This window comes from Quercus robur, chromosome 11 (genome assembly GCF_932294415.1).
Source record: "Quercus robur chromosome 11, dhQueRobu3.1, whole genome shotgun sequence".
Lineage (NCBI taxonomy): Eukaryota > Viridiplantae > Streptophyta > Magnoliopsida > Fagales > Fagaceae > Quercus > Quercus robur.
The window spans coordinates 11,346,616-11,359,990 of record NC_065544.1 but is presented as its reverse complement, the minus strand read 5'-3'; the positions used below and the strand labels follow the sequence as shown (position 1 = coordinate 11,359,990).

At 34.7% G+C, this 13,375-nt stretch overlaps 1 protein-coding gene across 1 annotated transcript; it reads left to right on the top strand.

The window, feature by feature from the left end:
• The first annotated feature begins 3,033 nt into the window (after window positions 1–3,033).
• LOC126706228 (disease resistance protein RPP13-like) lies at window positions 3,034–7,458 on the top strand. The gene is made up of 2 exons (XM_050405568.1): window positions 3,034–6,748; window positions 7,131–7,458. Exons 1-2 carry the CDS (start codon window positions 3,329–3,331, stop codon window positions 7,134–7,136), a joined length of 3,426 nt encoding a protein of 1,141 aa, XP_050261525.1. The 5' UTR covers window positions 3,034–3,328; the 3' UTR covers window positions 7,137–7,458.
• The last annotated feature ends 5,917 nt before the right edge of the window (window positions 7,459–13,375 follow it).

Below are 13,375 nucleotides of genomic sequence, written 5' to 3'. Positions count from 1 at the left end.
TTTAAGCATGAAAAATATATGAAGATAATGTAATCCAACGGTAGATTTGTCAAAATTCACATCAAATTAAGAAATATAAGATTGGGTTCAAGTTACACTTGAGGTAACTCTAAAAAATGTCACACGAACCAATAACTTATTGTTGAATTCATATTTTAAAAATCCAACCGTTGGATCTCATTTTCTATATGTTCTTAACATGCATGTCAATTTTCTTGCCAATCGGATGTAATTTACCCTTTGATCTTTAAACTCATCTTTATGCCTTATTTTAAACTACGAAAACTTGAATTAAAACAATTGATTGATGACATGGCTATTAATCTTTGATCACCATGAAATATTTTAAGCATGAAAAATATATGAAGATAATGTAATCCAACGGTAGATTTGTCAAAATTCTCATCAAATTAAGAAATATAAAGTTGGGTTTAAGTTACACTTGACGTAATTCTAAAAAATGTTACACCAACCAATAACTTTTTGTTGAATTCATATTTTGAAAATCCAACCGTTGGATCATATTTTCTATTTGTTTTTAACATGCATGCCAAATTTCATGTCAATCGGGTGTAATTTACCATTTGATCTTTAAACTCATCTTTCATGCGTTATTTTAAATTACAAAAACTTGAATTAAAAAAATTGATTGATGACATGGCTATTAATCTTTGATCACCATGAAATTTTTTAAGCATGAAAAATATATAAAGATAATGTAATCCAAAGGTAGATTTGGCAAAATTCACATCCAATTAAGAAATATGGGGTTGGGTTGAAGTTACACTTAATGTAACTCTAAAAATTGTCACACAAACAAATAACTTATTGTTGAATTCATATTTTGAAAATCCAACCGTTAGATCACATTTTCTATTTGCTCTTAACATGCATGTCAATTTTCTTGCCAGTCGGATGTAATTTACCCTTTGATCTTTAAACTCATCTTTCATGCCTTATTTTAAACTACGAAAACTTGAATTTAAACAATTGATTGATGACATAGCTATTAATCTTTGATCACCGTGAAATTTTTTAAGCATGAAAAATATATGAAGATAATGTAATCCAACGGTAGATTTGTCAAAATTCACATCAAATTAAGAAATGTAGGGTTGGGTTCAAGATACACTTGATGTAACTCTAAAAAATGTCACACGAACCAATAACTTATTGTTGAATTCATATTTTGAAAATCCAACCGTTGGATCACATTTTCTATTTGCTCTTAACATGCATGTCAATTTTCTTGCTAGTCGGATGTAATTTACCCTTTGATCTTTAAACTCATCTTTCATGCCTTATTTTAAATTACGAAAACTTGAATTTAAACAATTGATTGATGACATAGCTATTAATCTTTGATCACCGTGAAATTTTTTAAGTATGAAAAATATATGAAGATAATGTAATCCAACGGTAGATTTGTTAAAATTCAAATCAAATTAAGAAATATAGGTTTGGGTTCAAGTTACACTTGATGTAACTCTAAAAAATGTCACACCAACCAATAACTTATTGTTGAATTCATATTTTGAAAATCCAACCGTTGGATCACATTTTCTATTTGCTCTTAACATGCAAGCCAATTTTCATGCCAATCGGGTGTAATTTATCATTTGATCTTTAAACTCATCTTTTATGCGTTATTTTAAATTACAAAAACTTGAATTTAAACAATTGATTGATGACATGACTGTTAATCTTTGATCCCCTTGAAATTTTGTATGCATGAAAAATATATGAAGATAATGTAATCTAACGGTACATTTGTCAAAATTCACATCGAATTAAGAAATATATCGTGGAGTTCTAGTTACACTTGATGTAACTTTAAAAAATGTTACACAAACTAATAACTTATTTTTGAATTTAAATTTTGAAAATTCAACCGTTAGATCACATTTTCTATATGTTCTTAACATGCATGCCAATTTTCATGCCAATCGGGTGTAATTTACTATTTGATCTTTAAATGGGAAGACAAAAAAATAGAGGGAAATTTAAATGTCTATTGCGGCGGTCCAACCCGCCGCAAAAAGGAGTACATATTGCGGCGGGTCAATGACCCGCTGCTATATCTAAGATTAATGCCGCTAAAACAGGTCTATTGTGGCGGGTCATTCGCCCGCCGCTATAGTCTGCCGCAAAATGCTTGAGCTATTGGGGCGGTTCATTGACCCACCGCTATATCTAAGTCGAGTGCCACTAAAACTGGTCTATTGCGGCGGGTGATCAGCCCACCGCTGTTGTACGCCGCAAAATACTAGAGCTATTGCGGCAGGCATATGGAACACCGCAATAGATCTCATATGCAGCGGCGGGCCAAAAAAGCGCCGCAATAGGTGACATATAGTGGCGGTTTTTGCGCCCGCCGCAATAGGTCCGCCGCAATTGCTCAGTTTTCTTGTAGTGTAATTTAACCATTTGAATAATTGTATAATATATTTATCCAAAATAGGATTTACTCTTTATGATATGTGCATAGGTTTACAACCAAAACAACTGTGATTAGGAGAAGTTCTGCAAAAAAATTTGGCTTGAACACTGAGCAGTTTTATCTCTCTCATCGACCATAGATTGTTTTATTATAAAAGTGAAAATGACCCATTTGTTATGCAAACAAATGTACAGGAAAACATAGATTATATTATTAGTGAATAGTAGATTTAATTGTAGTTGAGCATTGTATGAAGACATCACCATAGCTTTTTATTTTATTTTATTTTATTTATTAAAGCCAAGTTATAGTAGCAAAATAAATATTTTTATTTAACTATCTTGTGCATCGCACGGGTTAACGACCAGTTCAAATTATTACTATTATAAATCCACGTAACACCTTTGGTGGCTATTTTTGGGTGGGTCTAGTATTGAACGTAAAAAAATAATAATAATAATAAATAAATAAATAAATAAAAAACTTGATTCCCTGGTAGTGTTAACACAAAAGGAGGTATAAATAAATAAAGAATAATGTCTTGTTTGCTTGCTGTGAGTTAGTGAGAACAAAATATAGGGCAAAAATGACCTTTTCAGGTTTGAACAAGAAACATCAGTTTTCTTCATTGCTTGCTGGTACCACTAGTTTTCCACTCAATTTTCTCTCGTTACCAAATACACCAAAATTGTGTTTTCTCCTCCCTCTCTTCCATCCACCAACTTTCATCCCAACCAAACCCAGGGTCTTTTTGCATTTTACTCAATTTAATACTGACTAGGCTTCTCAACAATCTTAAATTGCAAATAATTGTGGCATACAAATTTGGTAGCTCATTTGTCCTTTCCCACCCCAATTGTGAGAAAGGAGAAGAGACTGAAAGAAGTTATGGCAGCTGATGTGCCCGTATCACTTTTATTGGGGAAATTACAGAAGATGCGTGACGAGGAAAGATTTGTCTTTCCAGGATTGGGAAATCGTGTGGCTACTGCTGTCAATGAACTAGAAAAGATTTTGCATATCCTCAAAGCTTCGAAGCCAAACCATGAGATTATCAGTGTCAGTCCACAGGAGACCTCGCTTCTGCACAGAGTCAGTAGCAGTACTCCCCAGGATGCTTCGCTTCTGCGCACTATTTACTCTGCAGAGCACTTCACCGAAAGTTTCCTTCTACAAAGGAGACGAAAGGGCGTCATTCACATTGAAATGCCACTGCCGTTTTCACCATGGACACAGCTATGGTTCAGCTTCAAAATGATGAAGTTAGTGCAGGGCGTGAGAGCTGTATCCATGAAATTTGGAAACACGCAGGGCCAGCATACAGCGTTGCCGGACAGACCAGAAATACATGCAGGACAGCGCTGCCGCCGCCGCCACGGCCTTGTTGGGGAGCTTGTAACTCGACTGATCTACGATAATGAGGCTAGCCTCCGTGTCATTTCACTGGTTAGAGAGGAAGTACAAGGCGAAGAAATATGTTTTACAACTTTAGCAAGGGAAGTTTATGACAGACTAGATATTCAGCTGCATTTCAAGTCTCGAGCCTGGCTCAAAGTTCCTAGAGATCCTGAATATAAGAATCTATTGCTCGCTTTGCTAAAACAGCTTCCAAGTTGTGTAATGAATGACTTAGAGCATATGAATGAGAAAGATCTGTGCGCTATGCTTTTCCAGTTTTTAATGGAGGACAGGTTTCTTATAGTCTTGGATGATGTCCAAACTGTTGATGTTTGGCTCAAGCTTGTCCGTCCATTTGCTGATGCCGTGAATGGGAGTAGGGTCATTCTCACTACTCACAACATAGATATAGCAAAGCAAGCTGATCCATGGAGTTCTCCGCTTGAACCAAGTCCATTAATTGAGCAGGAGCCGGATGTGATTGTTGTTGGACGTGAAGATGAGATAAAGGAGCTTGTATCTCGACTGATCAATCACAATGATGATAGCCTCCGTGTGATTTCAGTGGTCGGTGATAAAGCAGCTGCCGATGAAGCATTTGGCAAGACTGCTTTGGCAAGGAATGTTTACGACAGACTAGATATTCGACAGCGTTTCCCATGGCGAGCCTGGCTCCATGTATCCGGAGACCTTGAATATAAGGATCTTTTGCTCATCATACTTAAACAGCTTCCAACAAGCGAATTGAAGGACTTAGATCTTATGGGAGAGGAAGAATTGTCTGATATGCTTTTCAAGTATTTAATGAAGCACAGGTTTCTAATTGTCTTGGATGATGTCCAAGACCAACCTGTTGATGTTTGGCACAAGCTTTTCCGTTGTTTTGGAGATGCTGTGAATGGAAGCAGAGTTATTCTTACTACTCGCGACTTCAATATAGCAATCCAAGCTGATCCGTGGAGTTCTCCACTCGAATTAAAGCCATTAACTGAGGAGAAGAGTTGGTCATTGTTCCTGAAGAAGGTAGGCAGATCAGAATATAATAAAGAACTAAACAACCTCAGGGGAGATATTCTGAGAATATGTGGCGGTTTGCCTGTAGCAATCGTTCTGCTGGGAGGGGTTTTGTCAGCTCTAGATTATAAGGAGTGGTCAATGGTGATTGGGCTTGCTGGAGAACGAAGAGGAAGTCAATCCGCTCTTGCAAATATCGTTGATTTTGGCTATGATCAACTTCCATATGTTTTAAAGCCCTGTTTCCTTTATTTGGCTCTCTTTCCTAAAGCCTATGAAATCCCCATACGGAGGCTGTTGCAGTTGTGGCTTGCCGAGGGATTTGTTCAATTCATACCTGATGGGAGAATCCCTGAAGATGAGGCCAAAAGATATTTGGAAGAGCTAGTGTGTAGAAACATGATTGAAATAGCGAAATGGAAATCAGATGGAAGCCCCAAAACGTGTCGAATGCCAACTTATCTCTATGACGGTTTCTTGCCAAAGGCTAATGATATAGGATTTCTTCATGTCCACCATTGCAAGTCAGAATGTACATCCAAAGACTCACCTGAGTCTTACATTCCAAGGCTTGCAGATAAATTTCGGGTGGAGTCTTCTACTTCGAAATCTCACATTCGACAGCTACGTTCCTATGTTTCTTTCAACTCCGAGAAACGAGATACATCCAACAGTGGAATTGGTATGTTTCTTAAAACAATGATTAAGAGAAGAGGTTTTGTCCTGCTGAAGGTGCTTGATCTAGAGGGTGTCTACAAACCTTTGCTACCTAAGAAACTGGGTAAGTTGCAGAATTTAAGGTACCTTGGCTTACGATGGACTGGCCTTGACACATGTCCAGAGTCTGTTGGGGATCTACCGTGTTTGGAGACTTTAGATTTGAAATATACAAATATAACCACTTTGCCAAGTTCCATTTGGAAGGCAAAGAAGCTTCGACATCTCTATATGAATGAGATGTGCATTCAGAAGCCACCAAAAGAGTCTTTACCTAACCTTCTGACATTAATGGAGCTCCATATTGGTGCTAATTGCCCCTATAAATATAAACTGGACAAGTTCACTAGCCTTAGAAAATTGGGGCTGACATGCCATTCAAAATCAGCATGGGAAACAGCCAAGTGCATCTCAAAACTTGGCAACCTTCAAACCTTAAAGTTGAAATCAAGAGACCCATTTGGTCAACCTGTAGAGCTCGTGTTGGCGCCTATGAAGGAACATCTGTCTCTCTCAAACTTATATTTGTTTGGAGAGATAAAGAAAAAGGTTGACATATATACATGTAAGGAACATCGGTTTCTGTCAAACTTACATTCGTTTGGAGAGACAGACAAAGGGGATGGCAGAGTAATTCCTGTGCCACACCAAAAGGCACAATATTGGCCACAACTCGCCCATATGACGAGTTGTGGTTGGTGGGGTGCTGATAGTGTTGTGCCTTTTGGTGTGGCACAAGAATCTTTGGAGGATGGCATACATAACGTTCCACGAAACCTCAGAACTCTTACACTGTCGATGTCAGGACTAGAAGAAGATCCAATGCCGGTGCTAGGGAAGCTGCTGCCTCAGCTGAACACCCTCAGGCTTTTTGCTCGCTCTTATGTAGGGCCGAAAATGACTTGTCATTCTACCCACTTTCCTAAGCTTCGTGTCTTGAAAATGTGGAATCTAGAGCGACTAGAACAATGGAATGTGGAGCAAGGTGCAATGCCCCAACTTGTAGAGTTGGAACTAAGATGTTGCAAAAAACTTAAAAGCTCAGTTGGATTAGAGAAGCTGGATTCCTTGAAGGAATTGATTTTAACAAACATGCCGCAGGATTTTGTAGAAGATATTAGAACAAGGATGGGCGGAGGCATATTAGTCACGAACAAGTGGGAATTTTCTACTTTACATGTAAGTTTTCTCCGCCTTTATTCTCTCTATTATGTATTTTTTGTTGGGTATAAAGAAGGCGCGCAGTAGAACAAAAATAAAGTATTTAATTTTTATTTTATTTTTTGAGGGGGTATTTGATTAATTATAATCTATAATGCATATAATAATAATCTATATAAACTCGAAGATATTTGACTAGAATGATAATCTAAGAATTTTATTAAGAAAACCTAGAATGATATTTCTTTTCTCATCTTTAGTTTCTGCTACAAACTCATAAAAATACGGAAAAGCTCACAAGCATTATTAAAAAAAAAAAAAAAAAAAAACAAAACAAAAAAGCTCGCAAGTATTAAAGAGAGAGAGAGAGCTCCTAAGTAAATTAATGTTTTTAACGCAGGATTAAAGCTAATGGAGGCTGGATTCTAGCGCTGGAATACTCTTGGACACGATGGAGTCTCTGGAGTGCAAGAACATGACCGTCATTCAAACCTTAAACGTGCTATTGTTGACAAATGGTTGCAAGAACACGATCGTCATTCAGAGTGATCTGGATTTTCCTGAGATTGTTTCTGCAATTACTAGAGTGAGTCAACCACTGTTGGCCTTGGAATGGAAGATCACAATGATTTCATGAGTTTTCTTTTGATTTTCTTGTCAAAAATGAAATTTTTTTCTAAGGGGACACCAAGTGTACTGAAATTTCTTGCAATATTTGAGTTGAATAATTTCCCACTTTCTAATAAATAGATGTTTGATGAAATAAACTTTGAATGTTTATGGTATACTGTGAATTTTATATTTTTCACACTAAATATATTGTGATTGCATTGACTAATAAATCATATGATTGAATTTTATTATCTTCTTTGTTGTATTGACCAATACAACTATGTTACTGAATTCAAAACTTAAGATACAATACCTAACAAATTGTACCTAAATTTTATCGGTCAAATATTATAATCATTTTATATAAAACATTAATTCCAAAACAGTAAACTAGTATTAATTAATACTAAATATTTCGTTCTCCTACCCAAAACCAAAATACCTTACATTGTAAAAGAAATTTATGGCATTTGCTTGAATGCCCTAAGTAGCTTTTGCCTCTCATTAAAACAATTTTGATAAGAGGAACCGATGTGGATAAGTTAGGTTGCTCGCCTTTCATTTTTCAACAGTTACGTAGTACTAATTTGCTATATATTACATGTGGGCTTTCAGTTTTAGGGTGTGTTTGTTTGGAGGTAAAATAGAATGAATGAAAAATTTTGGAGGAAAAATGGAAAGGAAAACTTTTTGCAGTATGTTTGGTTGGGTGGGAAGATAGGAAAATAAATTGTGGGATCCATATGTTTTTTCCCAAAACCCACCAAAAAGTTTTCTCTCCAAAATGGAGAGAAAACTAAAGGGAAAAATTGGACATAATTTTTAGACAAAAATGTCCTTGTGCAGTTGCACATGGGCTTGTCCATGTTGCTCTTTTTCATTTTCTTTTTCTTTCCTCCTGGGTGTTGCTTTTTTTTTTTTTTTTATTAGATGTGATTTTTTTTTCCAGACATGATTGTTATTTTTTAATAAATTTAGGTGATTGAACTTTTTTTTTTTTTTCCTTTTTTGGTTTTAATTGAGCATATTTTTTAACAATGGTATATGCGTAAATTTAAACTTTTTCACTCTCAACCAAACAAAAATGTGAGAAAATAAAATCTTTTCTATCCCTTTACTTTTTCATCCTCCCATTATTTTCTGTCCTCCCATTTTCCACTCCTCCAATCAAAAGGACCCTTTAAGTTACGTAGATAACTAATCCATCAAAAGATAAACAATAAAGCTAGTGGTATGAAAAAATTCACAACAATTTTACAAAAGTTCAATTTGCCTACTACCTCACGCTTAGGAGTTAGGCCATTAAAAAAAAAAAAATTATAGAATGGTGAGCCAAGTGTAAGATGTTAGACAAATTGAAGGGTGCTATGAAATTGTTGTTCATTTTTGTTGTAACCCTAGAAATGTTTCAATGATAACTTGGAAGAGTAGTTATTACATACTTACCTGATGCTACTTTTCTTAATGCGGGGCCTTCAACGTTAAGTTGCAATTAATATTCTCAACGACATTTCAACTCAGTTCCAACCAGGGGATAGAACTAAGCTAGACCAACGGGACCATGGAATTTTTTATATTTTTTTTATAACAAATATATTATTGTACAATATTTAAAGAATCAGCTCAAGACCAAGAGTTTTCTTAATGCTGTGAATCTATTTTTTATCAACTTATATTGAATGCTAGAGCTTCTTATGGTCCTCGATATAGAGGCCATCTTGGCCTTCGAGTACCTCTGTTAAAAGAATAAAAAAAAGAAGCCCAGTTGATCGTTGATTCACTTTGTTCGTATTGGGCTGACCGTGGTTGAACAATAATGGCTAATGGGTGGACTAATACTAGACGTAGAACATTGATTAATTTTCTTGTTGTCTATTTTTCTAAAGAATTATTTTTATATGTTCCGTTGATGCTTCCAAGATCACAGTGTTCATCTATAACCATGTGGCTTTGCTATTTTGGTTAAGGAATAGAAAACATTAGATGAAAATTGTGTGTCTAGGGCCAACTAGAATTGCTACTACTTTCATTGCCTTAGGGAGCCTTAAGGATCATAAGCATGACTAACAGCTATTGGTGATATGACTAGCAAATTTTATGTTGAATCAAGATATGCAAAAGATAAGAAAGAAAAAGAAGTGTTGAAAATCATTCTTGACAACCAATTTTGGAATGATTGTCATGTAATTATGCATGTTGTGTCACCACTAATTCATTTATTACGCATTGTTAAATCTGATGAACAACTAGCTATGGGATATGTTTATGATGGCATGTATAGAGCAAAGGATGGAATTCAAGGAAAAGAATAAATTTTGGGAGCAATATGTTAATATTATCAAGTATTGTTGGTGAAGAGGAGAAAAATCACCCTCATCCATCATATAGCAAAAGAAGAGAAAAACAGCATCGTCCATCAAGCCAGCATTGTCCATGTGATGAACAACTATATCATACATTAAATGAGTTCCCCATAAATGACATAAGTAACGGTTAACATGTCAAATAGGCAAAAGTGTAACCGACGGACCAACAAGCAAAAGACTATTGAAGTCTATAATGCCTCTGCATTCATTATTGATAAGTGTTAAGATTGTCCATCTCTTGATGGATGAATTAAATGCTATTCAATGCAAGGTGTAACGTATGGACATGAATGATCGACGAAGCCATAAAATACAATCAATGCCCAACATAGCTAAGGAGTGATGTACGGGCATTAACGAATGAGTAGTCATTAGCAGATAATAAAAGCTAGCCATTAATACCAATGGCTCCATATTCTATAAATGCAAATATTCATTTAGACAATGAAGAGAAGGGCTATAAAACCCACACAAACCAAAGGGAGAAGGGAGATAATTCTGATCCCAAAAACTATTCCCACATTGAATTCTTTTGCAACATACTTCAATTGAAATCCATTCTAACTTAATCATCAGAGGCCCTTTGGTACACTCCACACCAGTGTATTTCTTTTTTCTCCATTGCATATTTTATTGCAGGTTCATCTCTTGACGAATCCAACGCCTTCTTCCATCTGTATTGACGAGAAGTTCAACTGACAATTTTTTGCATCACCATTCATGTTTTAGCTTATTGGTTGAATCTTGTATTCCAAAATGACCCATCCACTCTTAATAAGAGGTTAGAGACACAATCCGTTGTGACAAATGTTATTGAATCAAAAGTTATCAGTGGCCGACTCAAATTGGTGGAGGAATTAAAGCTATTTCCAAAGCGTGAATAAAGCTTTGGAACTCAACTTGCACTAGAAACAGCCAAGACATCTTAGCCAATTGAGATATTGTTTACTTTAACTAATAATAGTATGATATTATGTTTTGAGGAGTATAGCTCTTTTTTTTTTTTTTTGATAAGTTTATTGATTGTAAATTTGTATGTGTTGTGTATGGAACTTAGAGGAGCAGTGGAAGTCATTTGAATCTTGTGCTCCAAACTTACAAAAGTTTGCAATTTGGATTGTGAGTTTGCAATTTGGATCCTTAGCCAAGTAGCTGCCTCTTTGGGACATAAGCAGAATTTGAGTGTTTTTGAACAAGTACATACCAAAAGGAGAAATAGATTGGAGCATCAACAACTTAATGATCTTGTGTATGTTCATTATAATTGTCAATTTAAAGATAGGCATATAGATCTTATTAAATTATTCAAATACTACTCTTGCTTTCTTTTATTTTAATATGTGGTTGGTTATTAAGAGCCTGTTTGGCCAACAAAATTTGATCACTCAATTTCCGTCACTCAATTTCCATCACTCATCACTCATCACTTATCACTCAATTTTTCACACTATTTGGGGGGCCCATGCCTGTCACGGTGCAGCTTTTTTTTTTTTTTTTTTTTTTTTTCTTTCAGTACCCAGAAACCCGAACCCAGTGAAAAAAAGAAAAAAAAAAAAAAACCCAGTGAAGAAGACCGAACCCAGTGAAGAAGAAAGGAAAAAAAAAAAAAAAAAAAAAAGAAACCCAGTGAAGAAGACCGAACCCAGTGAAGAAGAAAGGAAAAAAAAAAAAAAAAAAAAAAAAAAAAAAAAAAGAAACCCAGTGATGACCGAACCAGTGAAAGAAGAAGAAGAAAAAAAAAAAAAAATTAGTTGGTCAAAAGGTGCTGCTGAGTGGGTCCCTCATGTGTGTTTAATTACAAAAATACCATTGAGTTATGAGTTATGGAAACTGAAAACAGCCAAAAGGTGTTTTCAGTTTCCATAACTCATAATTCAAAAATCAGAGAATTGAGTGATGGAAACAAAAAATTGGAAACTGAGTTATGGCTTGCCAAACAAACCTTTTTGAGAATTGAGATGGGTCCCACCATTTTTGAGAATTGAGTTATGAAAACTGAGAATTGAGTGATGAGAATTGTCAATCCAAACAACCCCTAATTATTCAAATGTTCATCTTATGGTATAGCAGCAAAAATAAGAAGTTCAATTTTGATCCTATTGATTATGCAAGTATTGATAAAACATAATTTTGAGTAGTGGAAGAGGAGGAACCTCCACTTCTTGATTATGAGAAGTTAGAGAATGCATTATACGAAGAGAGAGTTTATCCAACTAAAGAAGGGTCTAGCCATGCGCAAGGAGATTAATTTATATTAAATTTTGTGAATTCTTTGCCTAGTTCCATATTTTTAATAGACTGTTATGATTTATGGGAAATGATTATTAGAATCATGCTTTTATTTATTGTTCTTTGGTTTTGGAATTTGTATAGATATGAACAATGACGTGATTCAGGATGATGACATTGATTTGGAATCATTTGGTGTTGAATGTGATGCTCCTCTCAGATTTAGAGTTTGAAATCATCCTATTGATGTTGAAGTTGAAGAGAATGAGGATGAGGATGAAGATGACAATGATGATAATGCTGGTGGTGGTGGTGCATTTGGTTCACATGATGGTATTAATTTCAAATATCTTTATGGCAAATGAGGTTTATGTTGTTATCAAATGAACCTTAGAACTTAATAGTTCTTTGTTTGAAATTTATTTGTTATTTGAATGTAATGAACTTATCTATTTGGTTTTGTAGATAGTTTATTATGTTAAGGATGATTATTTTGTAATGTTAGTTCTATGGTTTAAGGATAGTTGTTTTGTAACGTTAGTTCTATGGATAAGGTTGATTATTTTGTAATGTTAATATGTTGATGTTTAGTACTCTTTGTTACATTTTGGTATTTGTATTTAGTAAATATAAGATATAAATTGCTAAAAAATTACATAAATTCTTTAAAAAGGAACATATATATTACTATTAGTTTATTAGTATATAAAAATTTATTTATTTAATTTAAATATTATTAATTAAATTATTATTGATGTCATTGATTTGACCACTTGTTCAACCTTGGTTGAATTTTAATATCAATAACGAGTCCCCTTTTCAGTTTTTTGACTATACCGTTTTTTAAAACTATAAACATAACTAATATTTTTTGGTATTTCTAATGAAAATGTCTAGGGCATAAATCTTCCTTTTTTCTTGTTCTGGCTATTTAATTAACTAAAAAAAAAAAAAATTGGCTCAAAGAGGAACAAGGGTAAATATAGTAATACCTCCTAACTTTTTCGTTGTTAAAATAATACCTTTTTTTTTTTTTTTTTTTTTTCATTTCAAAAATTTATTATATAAACGTTATTACTATAGCAATTAAATCCTTTATGTCCATTCTCAGCCCATTTTAATATTTTTTTTTTCACTCAATGATATACAAGTGAGGTAGGTGTGGTAGATATTATCTGATGGAACACAAATCCGTCAGTGAATGTGCAGATGGAATCACTCGTGGGATGTGAAGGTTTGCTCGTCGAGGGACACCGGTGTGGTGCCTGCCACAAAGTCTCCGATGCCAAAGTTAGGATCACAGTTAAACACAATAAAGAAATAATAGATAGTTTCAGAGTATTTTTGCATATATCTCCTTCTGTTGGTTGTGTGAGAGTTTTATACCTGAGCCCATAAGGGCTAGCCGTTGAGGCTGTTAATGCTTTCTTTTGTAATG

Bases quoted from the DNA above. Each gene is read 5' to 3' on its own strand.
- LOC126706228 (XM_050405568.1), top strand. From the start codon at position 3,329: ATGGCAGCTGATGTGCCCGTATCACTTTTATTGGGGAAATTACAGAAG.